Below are 17,372 nucleotides of genomic sequence, written 5' to 3'. Positions count from 1 at the left end.
GAGACATGTATATAGCACTGCATGCTTTATTTTATCTTATTTTTTAACCTGCATGTATTTTTCAAATCGTTCTGCAAATAACAATGTGACAACAAGGTCCATGAACCCCAGACATTTTGAATGTGTTTGAGCAGTTCAAAAGATGGTTTTTTGCACTCTTCTTAAAACTTGTCATTTGATGGGAAAAAATCATGTACTTTGTTTACATATCAAAAGGCAAGATGCAGCGTATTATGGAATATGCCAAGACACAGAGAATATGGCATCACCTTCTATGGACATTTACTTAATTTTCTGTGGCAACAGAGAACTTAATTGCCAACCCAAATGAAGGATGGCTGCAATTCAGATGCAGGTGTTGTCACTTGCTGACTGCCTTCATGATATGCTGTTCAGAGGTCGACACGTTGAATGCGCTTTAGCATGAGAATGCTCCTGCACTCACAGCACGCTTCTGCTTCTCTTCTCTCAGCGATCCTTCCCAAGGCACTAAGGCACAAACACTCTCTCCCCTCTGTAACCCTTGCTGTAACTAACATGCAATATTAATACTAATAATGACATCTTGATCAGAGTGAGGTGAGCTTGAGCAACCCCACCAGTTGAATGTGAAGACAGCTCGGGAGGTTAGTGGTTAAAAGTTCACTAAGAAGCCACCACTGGGATGGAGCTGTTTGAAATCCAGAGTGAGCTTTTGAAAAGGAGGAGAAAAGAAAGTAAAACAAGGTGAAACTTCTCATTTAATAGTATTTTTTTTCTAATTTCATAGTAATTTTTTTGCACTGGTTAATGCTCCAGACTGATGCTGTGCACTGTCTTTGAGACAGTGGGTTTGCCAATCAGGCTACCTTAGCCATTTATCCAAACAGATTCTCTTGTACCTTCCAGTTGCCACAACTGAGCCAGTATCTAGCTGTGAATGACTGCACTAAGTTCATTAGCAGATCACCATTTATATTAGAAATATAATCCTATACTGTAATTTTCATTTGTCTCTGGCCTCGAAATGTTCTTTAGAATAATTTTTTTTTTCCTAATGCTTACTTCCTGAGAATGCAGGCCAAACCTGAATTTTTAGGGGCCAAATTAATGTTGAATTCAGGGAAAAAAACAAACAGCATTCATCTTATCTTTAATTTTCCCCTGAATTTTCCAAGGTTTCAATGAAGTGATTTTTTTTTTAAAAATCATACTTTTTTCTGGCACAGCTCTCCACTTTCTCTTCAGACCCACTCTTTTTCCATTTGGAAAATTTAAAAAATGAGATCTAAAATGGAAAGAGAATACATACTTACACAAAACTGAAAATTGCCATTAATTTATATTTCTCAAAAAAGGCAAGGACACAAGAGATTAAAAATTGAAAAAAAACACAACAAACTTTCTGGAAAGAAAGATAAAGAGTATGTTCACACACACACTTTTTGGATAACTTCTTTTGGAATTTTTAAAAAACTGTTTTTAAGTTAAATTGACAATACTCGGTTTAAGGTTATGTTTATGGAACTGAATGCTGATAGTTTTATCTGGTCCCAGTTTCTCAGATTTGCAGACAGATCCAAGTCAAGTTAAAAAGTAGTAGCCTGTTGATGGTATCAATACTTGCTGCACTTTCTTTTCTTCTTCAGTTTCTCATATCATTTCCCTCAGCTGAGGCAATAGCTTGGCTCAAAAGCATGGATTAAAGGTGCTGTATGTCATCCTAAGCACACTCTTTAATTTAAATTTGGGACTGGTGATTTATGAGCTAGAAATGTTTGTTCTTTTAAATTGTTTTAGGTTTGCTCTGCTCACAGTCTCAGTTTGCACTTTTAAACTCATGAAAAGAGCCAGGCTTTACTGGATTGAGCACAAGACTGACTCTGAGCAGGTCACTTCTCTTGTCTGTCTGCAAGCTGCCAAAAGGATGTGTTGCTGTGACCTAATTGATGAGCTATGAATATATGCTGGCACTTGCAAAGCATTTGGATCATGTTGAAGTGGTCTGCAACTCCCAAGTGTTAGACTTGCAAAGGCAACAGAGAGTAGGATCTGGGGCTTTGAAACAGCCAGCTGTTAAATTTGAAAAGCCATCTCTTCATCCTGTCCAATGCGCTGGTGGGTTGAAAAGCTTACTGCAACTCTGGTCAGGATATGGAAAAGCTAATCTACTAGCATGCCCTTTCTATTTACTTTCTGTAATATATTCCATGTATAACACTAGTAGTTTATAATTTTGCATGGTCACTGTACATAATTAATAAGTAGTTCACCTTTGTATGGGGTTAGAGTGGTTGTTATTGCATGATATTTTTGTATTTTTTTTATTATCATATTTCACGTGACTCTGTATGATTTTCATTTCTGAATAAGCTGATCATTCCTGTACTTGCATGTTTTCCCCTTCCAATTATCTAAGAAAAAGCTTGACTTTGTTTCAAAAATCAGTGCATTTTGTCATGTTTCCATGTCCCAATGCTTCCATGCATCCTGTTTATCCAGCATGGGGAATTTCAGCTCTGTCTTTAAGTTTTCATTTGAAGCTGAAGATGTTAACTTGCAAGGTAAGTTAGGAAAAAAGTAAACCATCCATTTAGAATTAAATGAAAGATTCTCTCACTTTATCAAGATCTACATCACTTTTGTAAAGTTAAATTGATATTTTACCTTTTTTATTTTTGATTTTTTAAAGTCATTTGGCTGGAGATTCTTTCTTAAAACAAGGGCTCGTTTATACTGGTCTCTGGAATGGAGCACATTGTCCAGCGTTCGCTGTAAATTGGTAGATCTCTATAGGTCTTAAAACGTAAAAAATCCTGCATATATCTTTACAGGAAAGAGTGAGGTTTTGCTGTACATCATGTGAGACCAGTTTAGCATTACTATGGATTTTTAATTGGTCTGTAGTCAAAATCATCCACTACATTGTTATTATAGTGGTGTGATGAACAATACTTTCACAACATGTCTTTTCTTCCATTTCTTTAAAGGTGGTGTAATTGTAGGTGAGTTTGTATGGACAGACATCTATGATTATTCTGGCCCTGCATATTTTTCATGTTGTTGCATCAGATGCAACTTTGATAAGGAATTCTGCTGAAAAAACCACTATTTTCTACATAAAAAAAATCTGTTTTTGACATAATCCAGAGAAATCTGCAAGAGACAGGGCCAGTCTGACATATTTATTTTAAAAAAAGAAAACTGCAGTGAAGGTTAAGAAAATGTGGAACATTTTTCTACTACTGATGTTTTCTAGTCATTATAATAAATAAATGAACAGGAGTCTCACTATTTGGGAGTGTTGTGAATTCTGAATAAATACATTTTACTTATATAATAAGTGACAGTGTATGTAATTCATGTAAATATCATAATCTTCCATATAAATCTCACTGCTTTTCTTGTCCAAGTGCCTTGGTCTTTAAGTTGCTTGTTGATGATAATTACTTGCAGGTGACATTGGCAACCAATGGCAAATCTGCAGACTTCAATGTTGTTGAAGAAGAGCCTTGGAAACGGGAAAACTAAACGAAGAGATTCCTAGCTGCATCCTTAATAAGTCCTGAAGCTGTCTTGTGGCAGAAGATACCTTGATTAAGAAGATTTCTCTCTCTTTTTTTTTTTTTCCCTATTTAACATCTACAGTTTCTGTTTAATTTTGTAACTGAAACTTAGCAAAGATCTCATCAAGTCACTGTAGTGTCTTTGCCAAGCAATGATCCATAGCCCTCTGTCTCCCTTGTGTTACTGTTTGGATGATGCACCTGGAGAATGCTTCATGCAGTGCAATGCTATCTCACCCACTTCCCCTTTCATTCAAGACACAGAGAATGTAAATGCTGCAAAATGGGAAGATCAAAGTGCCAGTACAGTTCACTACAGGGACTCAGGGTCACAGATAACAAGAGAAACATAACACCACGTAAGCCTTCAAGTGTTTTGGTGACTCTTGTGGCATACCTGATCTGTTTATCACTGTATGGCTAAAATACCTTTTGAAAACATCCGTAAAGATTTCCATTTGTTTTGATAATAACAAGCACTGTACTTTTGTGCCTAGTTGTACTTTAAACTGAGCTTAGATCCGGGGCAGGATTAATGCATAGAAGTCATAAATTGTCCCAGACATTTTGTTAGATCAGTACAACTAAAACTTAGCACCAAGAGAAAACCTTCAATTTGTATGTGCATGTGGTGTGGTTTTATCAGAGGTCCCAGTGCAAGTGCAGCCTTTCTTTTATGCTGGGGCTGTGCTGCTTTGTGACCATGATGCACCATACAACACAAAGCAGTATAATTACAGGGGAAGTAGTTCCTTCACTAAAATCTATGGCTGAGGTGCAAAATACAGAAAACCATGGACTCAGTTGTGCCATTTTTAATCAAGGTAGGTGGTACCTTAGTGTTCACCCTGCTCCACTGATGTCAGAGGGGTTTCTCCTGTGCTTGGGATACTCAAGTAAGGTACTACTAAGATTGATTATGGATGTCATGATTGGGTACTTGATAATGAGCTGCAAACAAGTTCTGAATCCGTTACTCTTACAGAATTTTTGAATGTGATCATCAATAGCATTTGCTATGAAGTGAAAGCCATCTTTTGAGTCTGCCATGTTTCATAGAGCGGCTAAATCCTGAATTCATTGCTAAACCAAATTCCATATAAAGTTAAGAGAATTTGTCCAGGGTTAGGACTGAATGAAAATGAAACCAGAATTTCAGGATTTAGGCCAGTATGTTGAATTACATCTCTGTCTCTTTTGCAGAGTAATAACTATAACTCCCTAATGTCAGAGAACTGTTTATTTGAACACATGGCATCTGAATTAATGAGACAGTGTTTGATCAACATACTATATCTGACTCAGCCTGTCAGAAGAAATTGCAGTGAGAATAAACACCCTGTGAATTTTTTTCAAAGGTGCTTGTTAATACTTAGCAATTTTAAGATACTGGTGAATACCATTATACTGTTAGCAATGTTCCATAGCAAAGCTGAGCCACGTGGTCTTGGAAGGTTCTTCTCTCAGAACAAGCTTTGTGCAAATGGGGGGAGCTCTCAGAAGTTTTCAGAATGAATCATAATACGAGCATATAGTGAACTTAAAAATGGCAAGAAACAGAGTTCAAACATTTATGGAAATAGGCATTCAGTGTCTATGCTCAGACCTGTCATGGGTTTAAAGGGGAATAATGTGTTTAACTGTAGAGTGTTATTTGGCTTTGTAGAAGCTATTAAAGTAAAAATATAATCTGCTTTTGTTCATCTGCATTCATATAAATATCTCTGAAACTGCACACGGACCTAAGCCAGCCAAGGCTACTTGCATGATTGATGATGTGCAAGATCAAGTCCATTGTCAGAGTATCCCTCATTTAAGCATTTATTGTGGAATATTTTTTCTTACCACTGTATTTTGTCATCACTTGAATGCCATGGCCAAGCAAATCCTGAGCAAAATGGCCTATATAATTTAACCAATATTGAACCACTGTGAATTCTGTAGGCCTCTAGCATGTGTTAGAGGGGGAGGCCTTTCCCAAAGGCCTCCTGAAGGATCTTGAGGATTTAAATTTTTTTTTTGTGAAGGATGGAATTGTAGATTATTCAGAGAAGTGGCAGGCAGGTTGTATTCTCTTTTCTTCAGTCATTGCTATTAGCATGTCCAGAGTTAACCTCTGTCTAGCTATTGCTTCCCAAGTAGCATTCCCTGGGTTATGGGCCAGAAATGTGCCTGGGATGGTGTGTAGGTACTGTAAAATGTTCCTCACTCTGAGGGTGCTGGCTTTCATCACGGGAAATTTGCTGTCACTCGAGGGGCAGTTATATCCAAGAATGAACACGCAGCATCTACCCCGATTTACATCCAGCATTCTTGAGCTGTTTCATGGCACAGCTCACCCATTAATAGATGATTTTTTTGTCCTCTTCACCACAGGAGTTTCTCAGGAGCAGCCACGCTGATTGCTCGCATTGAAAGTAGCTTTGGAAAATTGGTCTATATACTTTTAGCTGTCATTTGAAACTGTTTAGCAGTTGGAAACAAACAGGAATGTCAGCAACATGTGACTAGGCAGCTCCACAAAATTACATATTGAGAAACACTTAGAATATGCTTACAGTTATCCACTTGGGATGTAATGCCCTTTGAAGAGTGCTTCTTTGGATGGAGACTAGGGAAAGAAGGAATGCAGTGCTAGAGAAACCCCACCCACAAATGGGAGGATAAATTTGGATCTTTTGATAGGATTAGAATAGCAGACTGTGATTTTAAAGTGATAATTCTGTAGATACAGTAACTCAGGGATTTTTCAAAATATAATTATGACAGTATTTCTCTATTTAAATGTGGATGTGGGAGAAGGAGAAATGTTGGGTTTCATATATTCCTCTGCTTGTAGCCTGACTGAATATTTAATATAGTGTTACTCCTGTGCAGCACTGTATTAAATCATCAAAAAGCTTTCCATTTATGTGGGAAAATGTAACTCACTCTTGGCTTTCATTTCTCGATTTGCTCATTGCACGAGGCCGGGTTGCTACTTAACTAAATAAACAGAAAATAACCCAGGGACCATCCACTTCAGCTAATCCAAGGTTCACGTTTCAGCAGGCAGTGCTGGTTACTGGCCAGCCTCCTTTTACTTTCACTAGGAGTTTCAATGCATTCATTTGCATTTGGCAAATTTTTGTATCTGCTCACAGTGCTGGGGTGGCAAAGTTAAACAAAAAGCTCAGTGAAAAGTCATTTGGTTTCTGTGTAGTTCGTATTAACATTGTTTTTCTGCATTTGCTGCTCTGTCACCTTTGTCTGTGCAACTGTGATATCCTTTGGCCTTTGGATTGCTGGCAGCACATTGGCACATGGAAAAGTCTAGACCAGGCAAAGACTCAGTTCATTGCATACTAAGTGACATGCACGCTTACACATTTGCTTCATGCATTTGCTGCTCAAGCTGGGTCAGTATTCTCATAGTATCTGTTCACTGAAAGTAAAGCAGGCTGTGTGTTAGATCTGCAGGAGAGATGGAGCACTTTGCCACTTCTTTCTTCATTGCTTCCCTTGGAAAATAACCTTTGCACCAGCCTTTTAAGAAATGTGTGTGGGTCTTACACACAAAGATTCTTCAAACAGGTAGGGCAAAATCCACTTAGTCCCTATTACAAGATGTGCTTTTTCCATTTGAATTAGTGACAAACTCATTATGTCTTTGAAAAACTGTTTGCAATAGTAAAAACTGTGCCTGCAATGCTTTGACTACGTGAAAGCCCCACTGAAATCTGTGGGAGCCACAATGTTCCAGGAAAAATCAAGTCTCTTCCTGACTCTGTTAAGTTATAAGACATTTCACAATCCCATCCTAGGGGATCGTCTTTGTCTGCTATTTATAATGAAGTTGATTCTCACATGGAAAAGATTTCTGCCAAGATACTTCTTTTATACCTAATTGTTTCAGTGCTACAAGTCCAGCACTGAATTTAAACCCAGCATAAAAATAAGGCTCACTCTCAGTACAGATTTTTCCCATTTTTTTTTTCTAAGATATAGCTAATCTCTATTTCTTTATCAAAGCATACGTAATTCTAGACTTTGTGCCACTTTTAAAAGTAGGAGTAATATAGATTTCTAATTTGTTTTCCATCACTCCCAGAGCCACTAGTTTTCTGGCAGTAGACATGCAGAAGTGTAGACTGTTCATCTGAGAAGCTGAGGCATCAGCATGTGAACAGATTTATTCTGGTGACTTGTCTGCATTTTCTTTGCTTCCTTGCCTTCATTTATGTCATTGCAGCCTTGTTATAGCAACACAGGAGCAGTTGCACAAACCCCTTAACTACGGGCAATATTAAACCTCCCCTCTAACATTCACTTCTCTTTCTATCTTTAAAAAGGCTCTGAGCTTTAGTACTGGGCTCAGAATAATCCTTTTGTGAACTGTTCCTCATCTCTTTAATTTCCATTCAACTCTTTTTATTGCTGCATTTGAATTAATTTACAGAAGGATAAATAAGGGCACTTTATAAAAATGTACTGTAATATTATTCTGTTATGAGCCTGAAGACTATCTTGATTTTATTACTGTGACTTTTAAGGCCACAATTAAGATATTTTTCATATTAGCCATTATGATAGGTGTATAGTCCATTGGGATGGTTCACCTCAGCTATAATTCACCATATAAGATTATGTAGAAGCTGCTGTTCCCAGCAGAAAACATTCTTCTCTTATTTTCTTCTCTCCAATAATATTGGTGATTTTGAAGGGAAAATATTTACCCAGTTTCCTTTGCCTAAAGAATGGTATAAAGTGTGTAGTTTCAAGTACTAAAAAGAACAAAGGGTTTACAGTAGTGAAGTGTCAAAGAAGGCAGTCAAGCTGTAAATGCATTGTTCAGCTTTGCCATGCTGTTTTTCAAAATGTCGTGTTCTTGCTCATTATTTTCCTGAAACAATGTATTTGGTGCATATTCCTTCCAAAGTCACAAGTCTTTCTTCCCCCATGGGCACCAAGGCTGTGTCTCCCCCCAGACAACGCACAGACCCAAGGCAGGACTCCTGGAGAAGCCCCCGGCAGCAGTGCCTGCTACAGGCTCTGCAGTGGGTGCCTCCTTCAGTTTTTCCTCCTGCTCATACTTTATGTTCAGTGGAAATCTGCTGCTATGAATGAGTCAAAGTGCTGCTGATGTCCAGGTCCTGGTAATTCTTTTACTTCTCATTTGAGTGGCCTCCCTGGCACAAGGTTCCGAGGAACTGTCCCTCACAGGTGCCCACCATCCCAGAGACATCCTCTCCTGTTTAGGGGAAACCCAGTGACTCCCCAGTAATGCTTGATGCAAATCTAACAGATAAAGTGGTTATGCAGTTGCAACTATGAGTCTTACAAAAAAGCCAGGTTACAAACATTGGAAAAGCCTAGAGCACACGACTGAGCCACTGAGTAGGTCTCTACTAGTCCAGGATGGAAATAACCAACAGCCTAATACAAGATTTGGGGAGACAAGAAGACTTGTGAGGTTTCTCACTTAACCCACTTTGATCTCCTTTTGTTTCTAACTCCATCCTGCTGCAGAGCCAATGATGATCAATGCTAGAGCATCCAGCCCTTCTAGTCTTATACTCACCATTCAGGAGTCTGCAACTGCTTTTAGTGATGCTTTGTGGCACACACCATTGCACAAAGGGAAGCTGTCACACAGCCTGGATTGTCTCTGTATATTGCTTTGTACATAAATAATGTAGTCTGCTGGAACTTTTGTATCATTCTATTCCATTCATTTTTTCTACCGTTTTTCAGACTGTAAGCAAACTGTGCTTGCATATTGATTTTGCAGTCAGTATTGTAGATTATAGCATTTCCATGTTGGTGTTTTGTATGGACTTGTGAGTTCTTGTGTACTGCAGGTTGTCCTTCCTACTTAAAGACAACTGCATTCACTTCCATCCAATATATCCTGCTCCTTTCTTAAATATATCTTATTTCCTATGATCTAGTATGAGCTCTTGCTTGTAGAATGCATCAGAAAAAGTTGAATATGTATTTATAGTGTTAAATATTGTGTGCTCAACACTGATTTAGTTAAGAATAATACAGGTTTTAGGGGTTTGTACTTGTTCTCTGGAAACTACAGTGTAGACTGAATTAAATTACCTAGTATCTGTAATTTACAGACACACAAATATTTTCTTAGAATGTTTTGTATGGGATCATATTAGGTAGGGAAATAATCCTTTAAAGGTGATCTATACCTTAGAACAAAATCAGTTTTCTTATGACATTTAGGATCAATGAAGTATTTTTGTGTTGTGTTTGGTGATGAATTATAGACAAAGCACAAAATGCAAGACACAAATAGGAATTTCAAGATGTCCTTACATGCTGCAGTTCATCATGGAACAATACTATAATAATCTGAGCAATCTTCTAGATTGACTGTCTTGGGCAATCGTCCCTCACTTTTATAATTCTTCCTGATGTTACCTTTGCCAAATCCTGCAGTTCTTCCTTAGGACCAGTTAATGTATAACTGACTGGCTCAGAATGCAGTTTATAGAAAATAGATCTGGGTAGGCAAAAAAAAAAAAAAAGTTGTCATGCCCCATCCATCTTGCTACAATACAGTGTGTGTGAGTTCAGCCTGCGGAAAAAGTTCAGGATTTTGCCACCTAATTTTGCCTTCTTGAAAAAGGACCAACAGAACCACCATGGGACCAATGTAACTGGGTAGCATCCATGAAAATACCTCCTGTGTTCTTAAGTATTTTTAAGAGAATAACCACTATATTTTTCAACCCAAATGACAGTTACTTCTCATTTTGGTAATTTCTTCCCATTAGGCAAATACCTGTTGGCATTAAGGTCGTGGCTATAATAATTTCAACTTAATTAATAAAGAACTCTTTCTAGAGGAATAAAAATAAAATAATATAAGTATTCATAACAACTGTATAACAAACAAAAAAAAATCTATGGCCTACTAGCTCTTTGACTGTAATTCAAAACAAAGAAAACATTGAATAGGAAGGACTGCTGTCCCAGTGTGACTGATACTGGGTATCTCTTCAGCTATTCAGAAATTCGTGGGGCCATGTTATTCTGCTGAGGTTTTGGAGCCTATGTTTCTAGTAGATATATATGTAGGAAGTGTGTTGATATACCCTTGTATTTTGATCTATATTGTCTTTTAAATCAGATGTAACAGGTATTAACTTAATAGGAATTGCAGGTAGAATAGTGCTGAGTTACTAATAGCTGTAAAACCTTATTGATACCAGTTTTGACATTTTGTTGAAGCATGATGTCCAGTGCCTCTCTGCACTTAGTGTAGATAATGTAGCTATCAACACGTAATTTCAGTGAAATGGTGTATACAGTATGTGTAGCTGTGCTTTAAATTAATTTAATTGGTTTCTGTGTGTTAAGCCATAGTAGAAAATTAGACCGTGTTTTAAAATTTTGTTTGACTTTCTGTTTTTCATTTGTATCTGGGTTTGTTTTTTTCTGACCATTCAACTGATTAGATTCCACAGCTTAGTAACTATTTTATCTGTCTCTTATGGAGTACTCAGTTTTAATAACATTCAGAATCATGTATGCAGCCAGCTCATTGTAAATATGTTAATTTTAGTTTTCAATATCTAACCAGTATGGTGTGTGTTAGAAGCTGCATGTGTGTAGTTCCCTGGCAGTGAGTGAAAGTGATCCCAGCATAGATTTGCTGCCTGGTGAATACACTTGTTATGACATAAAGAATTAATGTTCACCTGGAATGATAAGTTTCTGTTTTATTTTCATCTTGTTTGCTTCAAATGTTTGGACTCTTTATCACCAGAAGCTTAGTTAGTCACCGTTTAATTTGGCACAGTGAATGAGGGGGAGTCCATCTGACTGCATTCCTGTTGGATGCCCGGGCTGCTTTGGCTCTGTGCATCACTCAGCCCTCAGAGCCCTTAGTCACTCGCGGCATGGCAGGATCCCTCTGAGTCACTTCCAGTCACTCCTTGACCACAGATGCCAGGAAAGCAGTGCAGTCCCACACTGGGACTGGGCAAGCCTGCAGGCAGCAAGGGGCTGCCAGTTCTCTCCAGAGTGCCTGAGGAGTCCGAGTGGGAACCTCTGCTTCATCCCCCTAGCAGGAACAGTCCATGAGAAAGATGAATGGACAATGGGGCACTGTTTCTTTCGTTGTTAAAAAGGGATATTAGCATTTATTGGAAAATAAATTCCAAACTAAATGCTTCTAAAGCTACTGTGGTTGTTGTACAGGCCTGTTATTTACAAAAGTATGTCTGATCATAAAAGCAGACAGATCAACTACATAATCAGTGGCAAAATCTTCTGATATCAGAGCCACAGTTAAGATCCATGAGAAAATAGAACCCTGGAGCAAAAAGGAGCTGATTCATTCCTAGATACTCTGGACCTGGGTCTTATAAATAGAATCATCCCCTCTAGGCAGAAAGAAATAAAAATTAGGCCCCAAAGCACAGAAAATATCCTGCTTGGTGAGTCCCATTATGATGCTTCAGGACGAATTGCACACTGGAGTATTCTGTGCTGCCTGCTCATCATCCCTTGCCCCTTCTTTAAGGTGACCAGGCATGGACTGGAATGTTTTGTGATGTTCTATTGTAAAAAGGATTAAAAAGAAGAGGGAAAAGGTTGGTCTTTATACTCAGAAAGTTCCTGAGATTTTGAAATTACATACTGTACAGTATCTATAGCACAGTTTGTTTAGAAATTAATAAATGCAGATGGTAAAATTTCTCCCAACCCTGGGCTCTGTTCTTGTATATTGTAGTTGGAATGCCCTGTAGACTGATTCTATTTTTGTAGTTCAGATCCTTTCCTCTTTACAAGGATTGTTAGTAATTTGCTTTTAATGCTTTCTTACAGAGTGAACTGATTTCTGTAACTTTCATGTATAAAACAAACTAGACATTCTTTCTATACTGGAAATAGTCATGAATATAATATTTCACTAAGTGTTGTACCTCTTATGTACATATCATCAATAAATGTTGATTCATAATTTTCACAGCTTACATCTGTGACTTTTCATTTCAGCCTGGGCTCAATATGGGAATGCTTTAGGAGTTTAGATGAAGCAGTCTGATGAGAGAGACTGCCTGTTCATGCAGGGTGGAAGATGGATCTGATTTTGCAGAAGAGTTAGAGATTTCACCCCTCACTTTATCCTTCAAATATTCCAGGATGCTGGCTGCAAATGAGCTCATTTTCCACAAAGGCCAGGATTCACTAACTTCAGTTCTTGGCAATGAAGCCTAGAGAAGTGAAAAGACGTTAGAAGAGTAGGAGGACACAAATCAATGGCTGCAGTTGCTTTAGAAACCTACTTCCCTCCCCTGGCTGCTAAAAAAGAAATCTTTTATTCATAGCCTTTCTAAAAAAAATAATAAACAAAGCCTGTAGCGGAACTTCTGGAGTTCTTTATAAAGAAATCAACAGTATTTAACACATAAATTAAGAGATCTCATGGAGTGAACCGTGGCCCGGTGGAGTGGCAGTTGCCAAGTATGGAGAGAAAGCTCCAAGGTTTCTGCATGCTCGGAATAGCAGGCGCTGCGGAAATAGCACAGCTACCGGTGTGTGATAAAGGCACAGCCGAAACCTCCCCTGTGAGCACCAACAGTCTGCACAACCCTGGGCCTTTTTCTTCTTAATCATCCACTTGAGAAATTTCCAAAGAAATCCAGGCATGGCAGGAAGTGGCTTTGGCGGTGCCTCAGCTGGCAGTCTGCCCTCTGAGTCAGTAACGAACTAAGTCCTGCTGTGGTGCTGAGAGAATCTTTGGGCAAAAAGTAAATCTGACTTACTGAAAAAGTAAATGTATCTGCTGCCATTTTGATACCAGAGCAAAAATGTCCTGATCTGGCCTCATCAACAAGTGTTTTTAATAAATGCATTCTGCTAATATAAAATTCCTTGTTCAAGTTTTTCCAGGATGCTCATTACTCACATACTTCAGGTGCACTCTGTACATTCAAATTCCTTCCATAAAAGGAATCTGTCTGCTCTTCTGTTACACATCAGAATAAAAGTTTAAAATTAAAGGCTTGACACCAACCTGTGTACGTTGCTTTTTTGAAAGCAACGTTTATGCAAAATTACTTAAAATAACCAACCTATGCGGGAACCAGTACTGCAATTATATGAAGCTGACCTTTCTGAAAATACACACCCCAAAGGCTGATTCTCTGAGCCCTTGCAAGCTCCTTGTACCCCTTTTCTCCATGTCTGTAGCCTTAGAGAAAAAGATTATTTCAGGAGTGTGTTTATGTCTGGAATGTGTTCCTCTCTACAGGAAAGAGTCTGCTAAAAGAGGATATAAAAGCCAGTGAGTTATGAATCATGGACCCATATTAAGAGATATATATCTTCTTTCTAAGGCATGAAAGAACAACTGAGATAATACTTTGGGGTTGTTAGATTGGAAACAATCTTCTCCTTTGTATCAGATAGAACAGGTGAACAGGACAAGGTTATGAAAGAAACAGGTGGCCCCAACGTACAGTGAATGCTTTAGGAGGAAAACAGCAGTAAAAATTACACTCAGTTGGGCTGGGTTATTTGCAGCAAACACTTGCATTGCAATAATGTACAAATACCCCAGCAGGGCTTGGAGCCATTTTGCTTCCAAAGCTGTGCAGAGCCCTGTGCAGGCACCCAGAGCTGAGGCAGCTGCCCAGGCCAGGCAGTGACTGCCTGCTCTCTCACTTGCAGAAAAGGCAGGGAGGAAAACAGATTGCATGCAAGATAAGGGCTTGTGGTCCTGGTGGTTGGGGCAGGCACATTCTGTGGTGATAAACAAGATGTGTCTGTGTATACAGATAAATGACAAAACTGACTGCTGCCCACCAAAACTACAGGAACAAGGTCTGGAGGAGCAAGGCTTCACGCTCTTGGCAGGGCTTCTGAAGTTGGGCATTTAGAAAAGCAACATAGGGTCTGTTTCACACAGTGCTGTGCTCTTCATTCTCATTTGTGACTGAACTAAAAAAGTCTGCTTTTCATGTACTCATTTGTAAAACAGATTAATCTCCCGTTTGCCTGGTTTTTACTGGGGTGCCTGAAGAAGCTGCATGGATCACTCTCCTGTGATCCCTGCACAGCACCTGAGAAATGCTGCTGTGCAGATGTGCAAGGGAGAAAAGGCAGCTGACAACCAGTGCAGTGAAGGGACAGGAAGAGGGACCAAGCCAGAAATGCACTGAAAAATCATGTCACTATTTTACCCAGGTTTCTGGCATTATCTAAATTGACAGGATCATTTCAGCTTTATTTCTGAACCAGGCTTCTCCCATTTTTGACCAGCCAGTAAACACTGGGCAGGCTTTATACCTGTCCTCTTCATGGCTGGAGGGGGGAAGTCAACCTTCTTGAACAAAGGGTAAGTTTGTTTTTAAGTCACTGCCTGAACAAACAAACATCCCTACCTTCAGTTCATTTCAGACATTCACTTGATTAATGAAAGAAAGTTTAACTAGAAAATAAACCATTAAAGAACTGCAGGGAAATACCCAAGAACTACAAAGCTATTGAATCTGAAGACCTACTGCTGGAAAACAAAACCTGCTGGACTGAGGAGATGCTTGTGAAACAGTTTTACAGGAAGACAAACTCCATGTACTTGCACATGAAGTTACAGATAGACACGCAATGCTAGAACAAAGCCACAACAAAGGATAATTTGTAGATCTAAAAAGTAAAAGGAGCCCAGCATTTGCTCTGAGGTTTGTAACACTGATGGCTGTAGGCCACAGCATGTGCAGGAAGACTCTTCTCTCTCTTGGTGTGCTGTTGTCAGCTGAGATCTCTGTGTCTTGTGTATGGGGCTCAGCTGCCATGGACTCACCTTAGATAAACTCAGCTGCAGGAAACTCTCTCCCTAAACTAGCTCTGGTAAGGTGCTGCTAGCAGTCTGCAGCAGCAGCCCTGAACAGGATGCTTGCTTTTAAAAAAAAGTACTGATAAAATAGAAATAGAAATAATAGAAATAATGGAAATATAAAAGTCTAAATATAATTATAACTATAGATATAAATAATATAAACTCAGACTTTAACCCCATCATGGGGCAGCACAGTTTATTACTGTTTCTTATAAGAAAAAATGGAAGTGTGGAGTCTCAATTCATGCAAGGGACCATGTGGTCACTGAAAATGATCTAAGGGGTCTTCTTTTAGATAAATATAAATATAAATATAAATATAAATATAAATATAAATATAAATATAAATATAAATATAAATATAAATATAAATATAAATATAAATATAAATATAAATATAAATATAAATATAAATATATAGAAATATATAGAAATATAAATAATAGAAATATAAAAGTCTAGATATAATTATAACTATAGATATAAATATAAATAATATAAACTCAGACTTTAACCCCATCATGGGGCAGCACAGTTTATTACTGTTTCTTATAAGAAAAAATGGAAGTGTGGAGTCTCAATTCATGCAAGGGAACATGTGGTCACTGAAAATGATCTAAGGGGTCTTCTTTTAGATTTACCCAGGGAAGAGCCTTCTGTCCTGACAGAAACTAGATGATGTACACATCATGACTACAAGTAAATTTAGAATTAAAGCTAAAACTCAGCTGTACCAAAGCCATTTGGCACCAAGTGGTACCAAACAATTTATACACTTCCACATGAGACTGCCAATATGGGTATTAAAGCAGACTCCATCCTACCACAACTGCCCAAGGCAAGGCTTTCAGATGCCACGTACAAAATGTAGAGCCTCCAGAGAAGTGTAAAATGCCTTATTGCATCTTCCTCTGCCCTGGGTTGCTCTGAGAGTTGCAAGGACTTCAGGACAAACTCAGCAGACCTAACAGTTTCTGGATGTACAGTCTCCAGCGCCGTGTGCTGATCTACCACTGCCAGCCTATGTACCCCTAATCTCACCTGTGCCTCAGCTTCAGCACCAGCAAAAAGCTGCTGCTGACCCAAATTCTAAGTTAAGTGGGTGTTTGAGTGAGATTTTTCTTAATTTTCAAAAAAAATGATGTTTTTTCTGATAAGTGCACTTAAACTTATGACATCTTAGACTTGAACAATCCTGTTTTGTTGTAAATTTGCATATCTTTTTTTTCCAGTGGGACCATAAATTTCTTCTAAGAATTTCATTTTAGTACAAAGGAAAAGCTATACTCTTTTACTCATACAAGATATGGAGAATCTTCCCCCACCAAAAAAAATCCAAAAAACCCACCAAAAAAACCAAAAATACCCCCACAACCAACCAAAACAAAACCCCAAAAAACCACCCAAAAAAACCCCAAAACCAAACCAAAAAACCCAAAACCGAAACAAAACAAAAAGGAAATTTGTACAGCTGTATCTTCTATCTGGATTATTAAAACTAGCTGAAATTATGTCTGTTTCTGAGAAAAAAAAAAAGTAATCTTCTTTTTTTCACAGTTTTTGTGGACTTGTTTTGATCCAAAACTTCATAATTTTAGAAATTTTCTTTTAAAGAAAAACTAAACACATTCACATCAGTGTTCAGTGCACACCTTTTTGTGTCAGAGAATGTATACAAAGGTGGGTCTCATTCCCCCATTTTTTCATCCAAAACACTTTTCCTGTCGAGTAGGAATAAATCAATTCTTTTTAACAAAACTTTGTAAATAGAAACTCTGAGACTCCTTGAAGGCATCACTCGGACAAAACCTTTCTATTGGTTGCTGGAATCCATCCAGCCAAAATTGAAAGGCTCTGTTTAAAGCACAGGTAAATCTTTCACTGCCCTGATTTTCCTGCACTTTGACAATAATCAGCTGTCTTGAGGTCAGGAGAGCTGCTTTGATGGTGGATTCTCTTCTAGAGTTGTAACTTTTAAA

General features: G+C 38.3%; 1 protein-coding gene across 5 annotated transcripts in view; it reads left to right on the top strand.

Annotated features, from left to right (window-relative positions):
* SLC1A2 (solute carrier family 1 member 2) overlaps window positions 1-12,526 on the top strand; it is an 88,987-nt gene extending 76,461 nt beyond the window's left edge. For 4 of the 5 annotated variants that reach the window (XM_039730957.1, XM_039730959.1, XM_039730961.1 and 1 more), the window contains exon 11: window positions 3,436-12,526. In XM_039730957.1, the coding sequence (XP_039586891.1) occupies window positions 3,436-3,510 (75 nt within the window). In that variant the 3' untranslated portion in view covers window positions 3,511-12,526. Of the gene's footprint in view, window positions 1-2,481; window positions 2,544-3,435 lie in introns of all 5 variants that reach the window. The other variant, XM_039730960.1, reaches the window with a different exon arrangement.
* The last annotated feature ends 4,846 nt before the right edge of the window (window positions 12,527-17,372 follow it).

This window comes from Passer montanus, unplaced genomic scaffold (assembly GCF_014805655.1).
Source record: "Passer montanus isolate IOZ18808 unplaced genomic scaffold, ASM1480565v1 scaffold75, whole genome shotgun sequence".
Classification (NCBI taxonomy): Eukaryota; Metazoa; Chordata; class Aves; order Passeriformes; family Passeridae; genus Passer; species Passer montanus.
Note: the sequence above shows the minus strand (reverse complement) of the source record. Positions and strands in the feature narration are given on the sequence as shown.